This window comes from Mizuhopecten yessoensis, unplaced genomic scaffold, assembly GCF_002113885.1.
Source record: "Mizuhopecten yessoensis strain PY_sf001 unplaced genomic scaffold, ASM211388v2 scaffold716301, whole genome shotgun sequence".
NCBI lineage: Eukaryota > Metazoa > Mollusca > Bivalvia > Pectinida > Pectinidae > Mizuhopecten > Mizuhopecten yessoensis.
Genome location: NW_018480048.1, coordinates 216,054 through 231,248, shown reverse-complemented (window position 1 = coordinate 231,248; position 15,195 = coordinate 216,054). Strand labels below are relative to the sequence as shown.

General features: G+C 38.2%; 1 protein-coding gene across 3 annotated transcripts in view; it reads left to right on the top strand.

Annotated features, from left to right (window-relative positions):
* The window catches only part of LOC110442797 (ATP-binding cassette sub-family A member 7-like), a 57,873-nt gene that overhangs the window by 19,865 nt on the left and 22,813 nt on the right, over nt 1-15,195 (top strand). For all 3 annotated transcript variants that reach the window (XM_021486585.1, XM_021486583.1, XM_021486584.1), the window contains exons 12-28: nt 33-347; nt 644-737; nt 1,359-1,470; nt 3,259-3,435; nt 4,197-4,419; nt 5,072-5,293; nt 6,015-6,219; nt 6,658-6,789; nt 7,688-7,865; nt 9,121-9,252; nt 9,940-10,079; nt 10,303-10,440; nt 11,067-11,398; nt 11,921-12,026; nt 12,582-12,790; nt 13,706-13,793; nt 14,088-14,219. In XM_021486585.1, the coding sequence (XP_021342260.1) occupies nt 33-347; nt 644-737; nt 1,359-1,470; nt 3,259-3,435; nt 4,197-4,419; nt 5,072-5,293; nt 6,015-6,219; nt 6,658-6,789; nt 7,688-7,865; nt 9,121-9,252; nt 9,940-10,079; nt 10,303-10,440; nt 11,067-11,398; nt 11,921-12,026; nt 12,582-12,790; nt 13,706-13,793; nt 14,088-14,219 (2,935 nt within the window). The remainder of the gene's footprint in view (nt 1-32; nt 348-643; nt 738-1,358; nt 1,471-3,258; nt 3,436-4,196; nt 4,420-5,071; nt 5,294-6,014; nt 6,220-6,657; nt 6,790-7,687; nt 7,866-9,120; nt 9,253-9,939; nt 10,080-10,302; nt 10,441-11,066; nt 11,399-11,920; nt 12,027-12,581; nt 12,791-13,705; nt 13,794-14,087; nt 14,220-15,195) is intronic.

The following is a 15,195-nucleotide window of genomic DNA, read 5'->3' as shown; positions in this document are numbered from 1 at the left end:
ATTGGTTGATATGTAACATTGTCTCGTGACAGAATTTCACGGGATCTTGTCTGTGTGAACTACTGGAGAATGCCACCGCTGGGTTAGACTTGGCTCAGGTCATCTCCTCCCAGTTATACCCCCTTCCAAGCTTCGTGCCCAGCTTCCTCATCAACTTGAGCATTCAAGAGGTGGAGGATTATATCAACAGCAACCAATATTATATGATGATCAAGAACCCCAACGAGAGCTTTTGTCAGTTCCTCAACAACTACCTGGTCAACGGGTCACTAGCAGCAAACATTGACCTTCGTGACACCCTGGGAATAATAGAGCAGGTGGCAAGCATGGTTTCAGAATATACACAGGTAAATATATACAGCACAAACGATTTGTGTTGTAAAATGCAAGATTAATCAGGATACCTTAAAAGATTATGTTTTGATTTGTTGACCTGTGATGACCTTGTGATCTCGTGATTACCTTGTGATGTTAACTTGAACCTTGTACGTTATCATAATTTGTGATGATCATGTGATAACCTATTAAGGACCTTTGGATGACCTTGTGTTGATCGTATGATGACCTTGTACGGATCATGTGGTGACCTTGTGCTGATGTTGTGATGTCTGTGATGATCACATTATATATTTTGCCTCCACAGTGTATCAACTTTGACCGGTTTCGTGGGTTCAATGACTACGAGGCATTTGTGCAGGCCAGTAAGGATGGCATAGGAGCAAGCACGTTTTTTGCAGGTATGTGATCATGATGCATAAAAAAGTGAAGGCCATGTCTGTGGTCAATATTAGGGTGATATATTAGAAATCCTTACCTCCCTAGCTAGTATCTATAAGTCAGACTATCATGTCTGTGGTCAATATTAGGGTGATATAGTAGAAATCCTTACCTCCCTAGCTAGTATCTATAAGTCAGACGTTGCTATCTGAAATTCAATCATGTCTGTTATCATTTCTGCTGAAGAATTCAAAGAAAACCTATACACAACAATCATCACAAGAATCCACATGTCTTTATTCAGCTTCTTACCCATTTAGTGCTGGATAAACAGGGAAGTTACCACTATTTTCTTGCCCAAACTTTATGTTGGGTTAAAAAGCATTATCCCTCTACCACTGTTTATTAGCCCAATTTTTGTGTTGGGTAAAGATTTTCCTGTCTCTTACACTGTTTTATAGCCCAGCGATTGTGTTGGTTTCTGGAGAACAATGGGTGCACTTCTAGTTATCTCTGATTTGAGTCATGGCTATGATTGGGAAGGCTCATGTATGGAGACTAGCGATTCTTTGCAACTTCTAAATTCTCTGTTCATATATTAGTTTCAGATTTGTTTATTGAGCTCTGTTGGTTGTTTTCAGGCCTACAGTTTGACGAGGTGAGGATGGACAGTCAGAAGCGACCAACCTTTGTCAACTACAAGATACGCATGGACCCAGACAAAGTGGACAGCACCAAGAGAGTCCAAGACAGGTAATTGTCAAACTCCATCTCTTTGTTCTTTCTGCTAGAGACTGGTTTATGGCTATGTATGTAGCTGGTGATTGTCTAGTGTGTTTTTATTTCCGATATGTCTGAGACACCGGCGTGTCTATGCATCAAATTGGTGATTGGCTAATGTGTTGTATTGTTGGATATATTGGAGACATCTACTTGTCTGTGTGGTTATTGGCTAATGTGTTGTATTGTTGGATATATTGTAGACATCTACATGTCTGTGTGGTGATTGGCTAATGTGTTGTATTGTTGGATATAGTGGAGACATCTACTTGTCTGTGTGGTGATTGGCTAATGTGTGGTATTCTTGGATATATTGGAGACATCTGCATGTCTGTTTGGTGATTGGCTGATGTGTTGTATTGTTGGATATATTGGAGACATCTGCGTGTCTGTGTGGTGATTGGCTAATGTGTTGGATTGTTGGATATATTGGAGACATCTACATGTCTGTTTGGTGATTGGCTAATGAGTTGTATTGTTGGATATATTGGAGACATCTGCGTGTCTGTGTGGTGATTGGCTAATGTGTTGGATTGTTGGATATATTGGAGACATCTACATGTCTGTTTGGTGATTGGCTAATGAGTTGTATTGTTGGATATATTGGAGACATCTACTTGTCTGTGTGGTTATTGGCTAATGTGTTGTATTGTTGGATATAGTGGAGACATCTACTTGTCTGTGTGGTGATTGGCTAATGTGTTGTATTGTTGGATATATTGGAGACATCTACTTGTCTGTGTGGTTATTGGCTAATGTGTTGTATTGTTGGATATAGTGGAGACATCTACTTGTCTGTGTGGTGATTGGCTAGTGTGTTGTATTGTTGGATATATTGGAGACATCTACTTGTCTGTGTGGTTATTGGCTAATGTGTTGTATTGTTGGATATAGTGGAGACATCTACTTGTCTGTGTGGTGATTGGCTAGTGTGTTGTATTGTTGGATATATTGGAGACGTCTACATGTCTGTGTGGTGATTGGCTAATGGGTTGTATTGTTGGATATATTGGAGACATCTACATGTCTGTTTGGTGATTGGCTAATGAGTTGTATTGTTGGATATATTGGAGACATCTACTTGTCTGTGTGGTTATTGGCTAATGTGTTGTATTGTTGGATATATTGGAGACATTTACATGTCTGTGTAACAAACTGGTGATTGTCTAGCTTATTGTTTTATATAATATAAAATATAAACTTTATTTATTTTACAACAATTATGAAACAAGTTAGTTCAACTTATATTAATAAATCTTGTTGGCCCAGATGTTAGTGCGCGAGGGTCTTAATGTGTTAGGAAACCAGAGTACCCAGAGAAAACCCACATTGTCGGGCATGTGACCTCATACCTTTTCACACTGATCGGGGAATCAAACCCCGGCCACCTTGGTGGAAGGCAAGTGTGCTATCCACTGCACAATCCAATCACCTATAATTTGTTTTATCCCATTTGTCATCCACAAAAGTATCTAACCCTGATTTATCAGACAAGAATTTAGTGTGTGTCTGTATATTTTGTAGGTGATTGTCCAGTGTATTGTTTTGTCAGACTGTTGGATACATGAGCAGTCTGTGTATATAAATTATATAACTGGTAATTTTCTAGTTTATTGTTTTATCCTATTTGTCAGAACACAAGAGCACATATTGAACTGGTGATTTACTAGAGAAAAGTGTATCTGTATATCTGTTGGTAATTGTCCAGTGTATCAGAGATTAACACATGTTTACTTACTACTGATTTGTGATGTTTTCCAGGTACTGGCGTCCTGGCCCGAGACGTACACCAGCCATCGACACCAAGTACACAACCTTTGGGTTCTCGTATATCCAGGACATGGTGGACCACGCTATCATCCGTCTGCAGACTGACACCAAACAGGACACTGGCATCATGCTCCAGATGTTCCCCTACCCTTGTTACGTAGAGGACAAGTATGTATACTAAGTTATAATATATATAATACTTATTTATATATACTTTAGTACAGCAATATTTAATACTCTTGCCTGAACTACCCTGATAGACACATAGTATAGGCTTTCAATCTTGGCATTATTCATGTAAATGGGAAATATTTGAAGCAAGACAGTGAGACCAATTGAATCCCTCTCTTATCATTAATATACATGGTCACCTATGATCAAACAGTGACAGGTTGTATACACTTTTTTTTTTATATATATATAATTGTGTCCATTAGAAACATATGTACACACATAATATTACGATGGTATACATTAGTTTGATAATTATCTATGTGTGCATCTCTGAAGGCCATAATGAGAGATGCTCCATGTAAATTCTTTCCATAACATACCTGGCAACATGTTGAGCTAATATGTTATGTCCCTTAGGTTTGTTGTAAATATATTTACTAATGTATACCGGGACATTCTCACTGTAATGTAATTTTTGCCTTTTTCACCCTCCGCAATGAGGACAAATTTATTATTACTGCGAACAGTAGTAAGTGATATCATAAACATAGCTACCAAATGTTAAGGACAAAATTAACATTGAGCGAAAATGGATTTAATTGGTGTAGGGCGAAAATTTGGCTGGGCGAAAGTTTCCCGGTATACATAATTCATAGATGATGTTTTGTTGGCTCAATAATCGCTAGAGTTAGAAACACTGTATCGTGGTTCATGACATTTCATGTCCAGCCAGTAAATTACACTGTTTATTGTAGGTTTGTTAATGCCATCTCTCGGTCGCTGCCGCTGTTTCTGGTCCTGGCCTGGGTACTCACTGTGGCCATGATTTGTAAGAATGTGGTGTACGAGAAGGAGAAGCGCCTGAAGGAAGTGATGAAGATAATGGGACTGGGAAACCTGGTTCACTGGGTCGCCTGGTTCATCAACGCCTTCGTCGTCATGTTCATCACCATACTCCTCCTTGTCCTCCTCGTCAAGGTCAGTGTGAAGGTCGTCAGTCAAAGTCATTTTTAAGGTCATGGTGGCATAAGAAATTCAGAACATTTTTGATTAAGTATTGATATCAAATTAATTTGAAATCTAAATTAATACATATACCAATGAGTATGATTTTTATATGAAATTCTTTTGAAACTTTGAAAGAAATCGAAATTAAGCAAGGGCCTCATTCTTTTCTCACTCCCTCAGTCCTTCTGAAATTGTCTGCCAAATTATATTTGTCTAGAAAATTGACCATTCAGATTTTTTGTTTTCAGCAGATTTAAAGTCAGATATAATTCTGTGATGTCAGATTCATACATTACATCTGAATTTCACCTTCAGAATCTACAGTGATACATAAATGTTTCGTATATTTAGGTATGTTGCAAAAATTGGTTCTATTGTCCTTGACTCATCAACAATAGATATTATAAAATCTTATCAAATATGGTTTCTATTTTGTGAAAATATACACGTAAATTTCATTTCCACAGAGCTTAAGTGTTCTGTTGCTCTTAGGCTAATTGTCAAGTTCACTACACTTTATTGACTACTGTTTAACAAGAACTTTTGCACAGACTTCGATTGCAGTTCTCAATTCTTATATCTGTAGAAGTGTTTTATATCCAACTGCATTTTTCTTCTCTAGGGTGGGAAGGTGCTGGAGTTTTCAGATCCGAGTGTACTGATCTTTTTCTTCACTGTGTTTGCGATATCCACGATCATGCAGTGTTTCCTAATCAGTGTGTTCTTCAGCCGAGCCAACCTGGCTGCCTGCTGTGCTGGCTTCATCTATTTTGTGCTGTACCTACCCTACAACTTGTCAATACAGTGGGAAGATCAGATGACCGGTGGTCACAAGTTCCTGGGGGTAGGTCATCTAACAGTCAGTGGCAGGGGTACTTACTGTTTGTAAATTAAGGCTGTAGGCAAGGACAGTTTTTTTTTGTGAACGTTTTAGTAATTCATTCAGCATCAAATTTATACAGCAGACTGTGTATTTTAGTTAGAACTCACAATAAACTCTTGAGATGGATTAATATAAGTTGTAAAACTTGTTTCCAAATCCTATTTCAACACTCATGTATTGTTTTAAATTATACTCTAAATGCAAAAAGAAATGACAGAAAGTTTACATTAGCCTCACAAATCTTAAATTAAGATTTATAATCCTATTACAATCTAACTCATCCAACAGCTAGAAAAAGATTTGTTTCTGATGATTGTCTGTTCACTGTCTATCTTTAAAAAAATGATATTCATTCCTCCGACAGACACCGAAATGGACATTATTGATTTTTTATGGGAGTGGGGAACAAGATTATCTGTGATTTACAGTTATAAATATTCTGTTTAAAGTTAATTTCTGTATACCCTTCATATGTAATTACTCTATATTGCATGTTGTGAACAAAAATTCGCTGTCATGATAAATATGCCTTCATGGGGGGAGGGCAAAAAAAGCGAAAGTTAAACTGCCGCGATAATTTCCCAATTTGTAGTACATATATGTGCATGTATGTGAAAATTCACGTTTTGAGTTCATTATGAATAAACAAAACAACTGAACTGGTTCTCTTGGTTCTCTGTAGAGTCTGTCCTCAGGCGTGGCGTTTGGGTTTGGCTGTAGCTATATAGCCCGGTACGAGGAGCAGGCCATAGGCATCCAGTGGTATAACCTGGCAGAGACCCCCACAGTGGACGACGAGTTCAACATGCTCTTCTGTATCATAATGATGTTGGTCGACTCAGTCATATATGCCATGTTTGTGTGGTACATTGAGGCAGTGTTCCCTGGTACGTTTTACTGGAATTCTAATTTGTTTTAGAACTTGATGATGGTAAAAAATACTCTTGCAAAAAACAAAAATAAAAACATGCAAATAAAACAACTTGACTTGACTAACAAGTAAGCAGCACTGGTAGGCCTTGTTGTCTAGGGCATTTGACACCATTTGAACCTCGTCAATGCGTATTTGACTCCAGTTGTCGAGGGAAACTTCTGTCGAACAACTGATCATTTATTTCCAAACTGGCCATGGTAAAAATATTCATTTTCGAATGTGGCTTAAAGTAATTTTATAAATATACTGCTTATCTCTGGCAGCCATTAAGTTTGCTGTCAGATGCAATTTATTGACTGTGATACAATTTTTTTTGTGTGTCTGTGTCAACATAATATTTTTTGATATGAAATGGAAACCATGTAACACTAACAGGATGTTTATTGTTTAGGTGACTTTGGAATCCCCCGTAAGTGGTACTTCCCCATCCAGAAGTCGTACTGGTGTGGTACCGCAGGAGCACACTCTGTCGATGGAATGGCCTACGCTATTGGGGAATCCACGCTGGAACTGAACGGTTCATGTAAGTAGGGAAATCCAAGCATCCAGTATTCCGTCTTTGCATATTGCAGAGTTATCTGCACTTGTGAGCAGGTATTGATTGTTACGTCATTGGTTTGTGAGAGTAACGTCATCAATTTTTTAGAAAACGACGTAATTTTCTCACACAAACCAATGACGTAACAATCACTACCTGCTCCCAAGAGAAGATAACTCTGCAATACGTAAAGACGGAATCCCCTATTAAGTTTGGTTTAAATAAAATTATGATCAATGTACAAGATGGCAGATTTGAATTTTACATGATTTCAAATTACAAATGTATACTACAAACATTTAATTGTTGGTGTTAGTTGGATAAGTAATGAGTGATTGACATACCTGTCAACCTCTCAGCATACAAATCAGGGTGATGACCCTCTTTGGGGTTTTCAAATCAGGGTCATAACGCGTAGCGTCATTTTCACCCTCTTTTGATATACTATACCCATTACTTTCTCAGCCTCCAACCTTTACGGATAGCCCTCCATTAAAATCATTAATCATTTAATAATTTTTGAAGTGCAATACTATTCAACATGATGTTAAATTAAAGAGTACTCTGTAAAATTAAATTAAAATGCTGAAAATTTCCAGCAGAACTTTTTTTTCATTTTTTTTTTCAAATAAGAGAAAAATCAGACTTTATCTAATTTTCTTGACACAGGAATTGTGAAAAAATCTAGGTTGAAAATTCAAAGATATTATTCGCGTTTAATTCCGTTCCTTCAAAAAATATTCCAAATCAATAGTAGCCTCAGTGTTGCAATATTGATAATTGTTTTTCCTGTGTTTACATTCACCGTAATCCATGTTTAATGTCAATATATATATATATATATATTTAAAAAGATCACAATCATTGTTTAACTGTTTTGTAGCTGTACGAACTATGGAGAAGGAGCCCACCCACCGACGTCTCGGCGTGGCCATACGGAAGCTCAAGAAGGTTTACGCCCAAGGCAAGAAGGTCGCTGTGGATGGACTGACCATGAACTTCTACGAGGGTCAGATCACCTCCTTCCTCGGCCATAATGGTGCAGGAAAGACAACCACCATGTAAGTCTTCACAGTGACACAGTAGTAATTAATGGGATTTCAGTACGCAAGGTTTCTAGATATCCCACTGGGATACCAACTTCTGTACACAAGGTTTCCAGATATTCCACTGGGATACCAACTTCTGTACACAAGCTTTCTAGATATTCCACTGGGATACCAACTTCTGTACACAAGGTTTCTAGATATTGCACTGGGATACCAACTTCTGTACACAAGGTTTCCAGATATTCCACTGGGATACCAACTTCTGTACACAAGGTTTCTAGATATTCCCCTGGGATACCAACTTCTGTACACAAGGTTTCTAGATATTCCCCTGGGATACCAACTTCTGTACACAAGGTTTCTAGATATTCCCCTGGGATACCAACTTCTGTACACAAGGTTTCCAGATATTCCACTGGGATACCAACTTCTGTACACGAGGTTTCTAGATATCCCACTGGGATACCAATTTCTGTACACAAGGTTTCTAGATATTCCACTGGGATACCAACTTCTGTACACAAGGCTTCTAGATATTCCACTGGGATACCAACTTCTGTACACAAGCTTTCTAGATATTCCACTGGGATACCAACTTCTGTACACGAGGTTTCTAGATATCCCACTGGGATACCAATTTCTGTACACAAGGTTTCTAGATATCCCACTGGGATACCAATTTCTGTACACAAGGTTTCTAGATATCCCACTAGGATACTTACTTCTGATTTCCAGCAATTGGTGTTAATTTTTCTCTAATCTATTATTTACTCTCATAGTCTATCATAAATCAATGTTCTTATAGGAATTTTAAAATTATATCAACAGATATTTTTTGAAGAGGGAAAATCAAGATGCATATGTGTATCCATTGATAATAATTTGTAATTGGCATTAAATGCTGAAAATCAGATTATTTTATAGGATATCAGATTTCAAATTCTAGGTATCCATTTGGAAGATATCAATTTTAGCCTTGGACAGAATCAATGTTATTGACCCACAAGAAGTGACTTTTATAGGTACTTAACAAGGGTAGCTTCAGCTTTTGATCCAAGGAATTTCGCTTAGAACAGATTGGACAAACAATGGTTGACTTAAAGTGTGAAATAATTTCCCATAACATAGTCAACTACAGGTTTTATACATTAATCTGCATTTATTTACTCACAGCATATCATATTCCTTTGCTCATTATAGGAAACAAACACTCCTTTGTGTTATCATAGGAATTTGATGACAATATATATATAATTTGTTTCCACAGGTCTATTTTGACGGGTCTTTTCCCTCCGACCGAAGGAACTGCCTTCATCTATGGGAAGGATATCAGGACGGACATAGACGAGATCAGACAGAGTATAGGCATGTGTCCCCAACATAACGTCCTGTTTGACCAGTAAGTCATTTTACAAAGAATCCATCTAAACTGTCCACATTGTTCAGAATAGTCGCATGCGTCTTACACAGGTTCAATCACAGTGGGACCTAAGCTGATAAACTGATTGAAACAGGTTTCCAGGATATTTGGAGTTTGGGTTAGCCTGGGTTCTAGATTACTAAGATATCCTGTCAGAATAGGTATCCAGGTCATTGGTGGTTGGGGTTAGCCTGGGTTCTAGGTTACTAAGATATCCTGTCAGAATAGGTATCCAGGTCATTGATGGTTGGGGTTAGGCGGTCAGTAATACTGTGACAGTGAATGCCTTATTGCTGATTGAATGATCCTGAAACTTGAATCTTTACTGATATATTAATTATGCAAATAAGATGGTTGTTGGATAAGGGGATGGGGTTGGGGAAGAGTAACCAAGCATTGACAAACTTCTGGTGTTATTTACCTGGTAACCATATTGACTGGAATTTGTATATGTACACAGAACATGTTTAATTTACTTTTGTCAGTTCCAGTGTTCAAAGACACATTTGGAAATGTGTCGGCTTATCCTAGAAATCTTTGGCGATTTTTTTGTCCCTAATTTTGGCTGGAGGGAGATTAGGTATCTATGTATACTAAATAATGGGTTAGTTACATTGAAAGGAAATCTTTTATCCTATAAACAAATTAAATACTTCTTTTTAACAGTTTAACAGTTGAAGAACACCTGTGGTTCTTTGCACGGATGCGAGGGCTGAGCCCTAAAAAGGTTGAGAGGGAGATGGAACAGATGATTAAGGATGTAGGTCTGCCACACAAACGCAAGGAGCTCTCCAGCAGCTTATCAGGTGTGTTATTTAACGAGGACGTGTTGGTATTTCCTCGTATCAGAGAATATGGTTTCCTTCAGGTTTTAATTCAAATATCTGCAGAGTAGTTTGTTGCTGATGTAGAATCACAAAACACAACTTAGTAGTTTATGATTTAAAATCACAATGATTTCTTTTAAAATGTAACAGTTTGAATATTTTCTGTTTGTTTTTGACATGATTTATCATTTTTTTTTTAAAGGTGGTATGAAGAGGAAGCTCTCTGTGGCTATCGCTTTCTGTGGAAATTCCAAGACTGTGATCCTGGACGAGCCGACGGCTGGTGTTGATCCTTACGCCAGACGGTCTATCTGGGAACTCCTCTTCAAGGTCAAGAAAAGTAAGTATGAACTCTGCCTAGTAGATAGTTTACTAGTAGCTAGTTCATAGGATTATTCAGAAATTCCAATGTGAAATATCATCTTGACCTAATTCTAATTGAACTCATCTTTCAACATTCCTCAGACAATTTCTATACAAGCTTAGCTTAAGTTCTAATACTTTTTGACTTCATCATTGAAACAGATATGTTTTCTGTCTGTTTTATTTGATTGTACTAAAAGAAGAATCATGTAGAATACAGTATAGTGCCTGTTGTGTTTGTGATCACAGTAACCGAGGAGGTGACAAGTTCTTAAATCCAACAAATATTTATGACAAGTCAGTGAAACAGTAAGGAGAGTGCACATCTCTCACTGTTCATGTTATATAGTGTTGTGCATTGTATGATGGCACTGATAACAGAATTAACGGATGTTTACATATACATAGAAGTTTAGTTGCCTGTTCATGTAAACTGAAGTTGTATTCAGACAACGATGTATTGGATGCTATCTGAAATAATTCATACTGATATTAATTAGCCTGCAATCTTCTGAATCTGAAAACATTCATAAATATAAGTGCTATATATCAAATTATTTAAGTCTTATACACTATATAATATTATAATATCCTGTCATGTAGACCGTACAATCCTGCTGTCAACTCACCACATGGATGAAGCCGACATCCTCGGAGACAGGATAGCGATCATCTCACAGGGCAAGCTCTGCTGTTGTGGCTCCAGCCTCTTCCTCAAGTCTCTCTACGGTAGCGGCTACTATCTGACAATGGTCCAGTCCAATGGGGAAGACAGGGATGAAGATGACTATATTGACAGTGTAGAGGTGAAAAAGGAAGTGATCAAATCGGCCGGAAAGTATGACATGTTGAACAGCTTCCAGCTAGAAGAGAGGCCCATGTCTGCCGGGAGTGTCCGATCAGGCAACAGTACCAGGACCATCAAACAAGTCGAGGTATATATTGATTTTTAAATTGAACTTTTTTTGGTGTAAACAAAAATTGCTTTTTATATCTGTCATGTGCCCTGGAGAAATACTAGCTGCTTCCTACCCACTTGGTTAGGAAGAATTATTCTTTAACCTATTCATTAGAGTATCAGACTAGTAAACCGGAGGTCTTGCATTCGATCCCTGGCAGAGGCATTGAAATTAAAATTACCTCTCCTATATCGGTGCACGTGCCCACCTATAGATCCGAGAAGTATTGACAGAAGTACCCAATCTTGCTTTCACAAGTATCGCTGTTACCCCTGGATACACTCAGGACAAGTTGTTCTTTGAAAAAAAGTGTGTGGCCCTGGTAAATCATTAACCGCTTCCTACCAACATGGCTAGGTAGAATTACTCATTAGCTCAATGGGTAGAGTGTCAGACTAGTACACTAGCAGTTCTGGGTTCGATCCCTAGCCATAATTACCTCAGTGTGTTACATATCATAAATGAGTTTTATATTTGTATGTTGTGTTCTGTCCACAGCCATCGCTATCAGATACACTGGATGAAGGTTATGCTGATAGTAATACAGAGAGAAGTGACAGCGACCCCCCTACTCCACCTCCTGAGTCAGCTACCATGATCCCAGGTAAGTTAAACATACGTAATTTACTGGACAGCTCGGGATCCTGACATTGAAAAGAATTCAATTTTTTCTGCAAATCTCTGTAATTTAATTATCAGAATCTTCATTGACTGCCGTTTAGAAGATACATTTTTTGTAGTAGCTTGTTTGTGCTTCCCATGGAGGATTAGGTCCCCTGGCTAAAAGTACCAAGTGAGCTAGCCATACATACTTCAATTTTTATCTGTAACTTCTTGGCTGTTACAGCTTCTTCTCCGAAAGCGCAAATCAAATTTTAACCTATCAAGGTGTTAATAATCCTGTTACGGTCCTGAACAAGTGTTATATTTTTCTAGTTAAATTCAGAATCCAAAGTGGCCATACACATCATGGCCTCTGACTGGTGGAGACATTGATTACTTCTTTCCATGATAATTATTTTTCACAGATTATCATTTAAGTTTGAAAATTGTTATTAGTTAGACTTTGACAAAATGTTGGTACATTGTATCTTAAGAATAATAATATGATATTGTTTTATATAACTTTTCCATCATTAATTTCTCAATTTGATTACAGGATTTAGTGTGGAGCGAGTGTCAGCATTTGTAAGGAAGTACGTGCCTCAAGCCTGTCTAGTAGAGGATAACAATGCTGAACTGACCTTCCAACTCCCCGACCAGGCAGCGCAGGAAGGAAAGTTCCACAAACTTTTCCTCGGTCTGGAAAAATGTCACAAGGACCTCGGCATCTCCAGCTTCGGCATCTCAGATACAAGTCTTGAAGAGGTAGGTCTTCTCAGATTCAAGTCTTGAAGAGGTATGTCTTCTCAGGTACAAGTCTTTAAGAGGTATGTCTTCTCAGATACAAGTCTTGAAGAGGTAGGTCTTCTCAGATACAAGTCTCGAAGAGGTAGGTCTTCTCAGGTACAAGTCTTGTAGAGGAAGGTCTTTTCAGATTCAAGTCTTAAAGAGGTAGGTCTTCTCAGGTATCTGTCCAGTTAGTCTGTGTAACATATGTCTAGTAAGTGTCTCTGGGTATCTGTCCAGTTACAAGTCTTGTAGAGGAAGGTCTTCTCAGATTCAAGTCTTAAAGAGGTAGGTCTTCTCAGGTTCAAGTCTTGTAGAGGTAGGTCTTCTCAGATTCAAGTCTTAAAGAGGTAGGTCTTCTCAGATACAAGCCTTGAAGAGGTAGGTCTTCTCAGGTACAAGTCTTGTAAAGGAAGGTCTTCTCAGATTCAAGTCTTAAAGAGGTAGGTCTTCTCAGGTTTGAAGTCTTGTAGAGGTAGGTCTTCTCAGATTCAAGTCTTAAAGAGGTAGGTCTTCTCAGGTACAAGTCTTAAAGAGGTAGGTCTTCTCAGATACAAGTCTTGAAGAGGTAGGTCTTCTCAGATACAAGCCTTGAAGAGGTAGGTCCTCTCAGATATAAGTCTTATGCGGTAGGTCTTCTCAGATACACGCCTTGAAGAGGTAGGTCCTCTCAGATATAAGTCTTGAAGAGGTAGGTCTTCTCAGATACAAGTCTTATGCGGTAGGTCTTCTCAGATACAAGCCTCTATAACCTCGTTAACTGCTACCCTTTGTTTAGCCAAAATTTGGCATCATAAAGGGGTTTAGCGATAAAGGGAAATGCATAAGGGAAGTCTCATTGTCTATGATTGGTGTATGTTTTATGAAATTATTAAAATGAAATTTAAATCACAGGTTTTCCTGAAAGTCACAGAGGAACATTCAAAAGATGAGGAACTGGATGATGAGTTGTTGAGAAACAAACAGGAGGAGACAAGTGACAGTAAGTAATAGGGAAGGATTGGTGTGGAAAAGTTTTAATGTGTAAAGAGTATGAGATGAAGGAAAATAAATTACAAACAGGAGGAGGTAACATACAATAATGAGGAGTATTGATATAGAAAAGTCTGTTAAAGAGTGCAGGATTGAGAAAATAAAATGACCTTAAATTTTTGAAATAATTTCCCTTTACTGTAGAGCATTAATAAAGTTCTTTGTTGAAATTATACAAGGTATCTTAAACATCTTGTTTATTCATCTGATTATTAAACAAAACGAACAATATTATTTTATTCAGATGGACGAATTGCTAAATCTGTTACACGGCTGAGCTTCAGGAAGAAGAAGAAATCATTCCTCAAAACTTTGGCTCAAGCATCAAAACGTGGAAAGGCTAAGGTGGACACTGATGATCTGTTGGCTGATACAGGTGAGTCATTGACCAAGGTCCATGTAGACTCTAGTGGGTATCTGTCCAGTTGGTCCATGTACCATCTGTCTAGTTAGTGTCTCTGGGTATCTGTCCGGTTAGTCTGTGTAACATCTGTCTAGTTAGTATCTCTGGGTATCTGTCCAGTTAGTCCATGTACCATCTGTCTAGTTAGTGTCTCTGGGTATCTGTCCAGTTAGTCTGTGTAACATCTGTCTAGTTAGTATCTCTGGGTATCTGTCCAGTTAGTCTGTGTAACATCTGTCTAGGAAGTGTCTCTGGGTATCTGTCCAGTTAGTCTGTGTAACATCTGTCTAGTTAGTATCTCTGGGTATCTGTCCAGTTAGTCTGTATAACATCTGTCTAGTTAGTATCTCTGGGTATCTGTCCAGTTAGTCTGTGTAACATCTGTCTAGTTAGTATCTCTGGGTATCTGTCCAGTTAGTCTGTGTAACATCTGTCTAGTTAGTATCTCTGGGTATCTGTCCAGTTAGTCTGTGTAACATCTGTCTAGTTAGTATCTCTGGGTATCTGTCCAGTTAGTCTGTGTAACATCTGTCTAGTTAGTATCTCTGGGTATCTGTCCAGTTAGTCTGTGTAACATCTGTCTAGTTAGTATCTCTGGGTATCTGTCCAGTTAGTCTGTGTAACATCTGTCTAGTTAGTATCTCTGGGTATCTGTCCAGTTAGTCTGTGTAACATCTGTCTAGTTAGTATCTCTGGGTATCTGTCCAGTTAGTCTGTGTAACATCTGTCTAGTTAGTATCTCTGGGTATCTGTCCAGTTAGTCTGTGTAACATCTGTCTAGTAAGTATCTCTGGGTATCTGTCCAGTTAGTCTGTGTAACATCTGTGAAATAAGTGTCTCTGGGTATCTGTCCAGTTAGTCCGTGTAACATCTGTCTAGTAAGTGTCTCTGGGTATCTGTCCAGTTAGTCTGTATAACATCTGTCTAGTAAGAGTCTCTGGGTATCTGT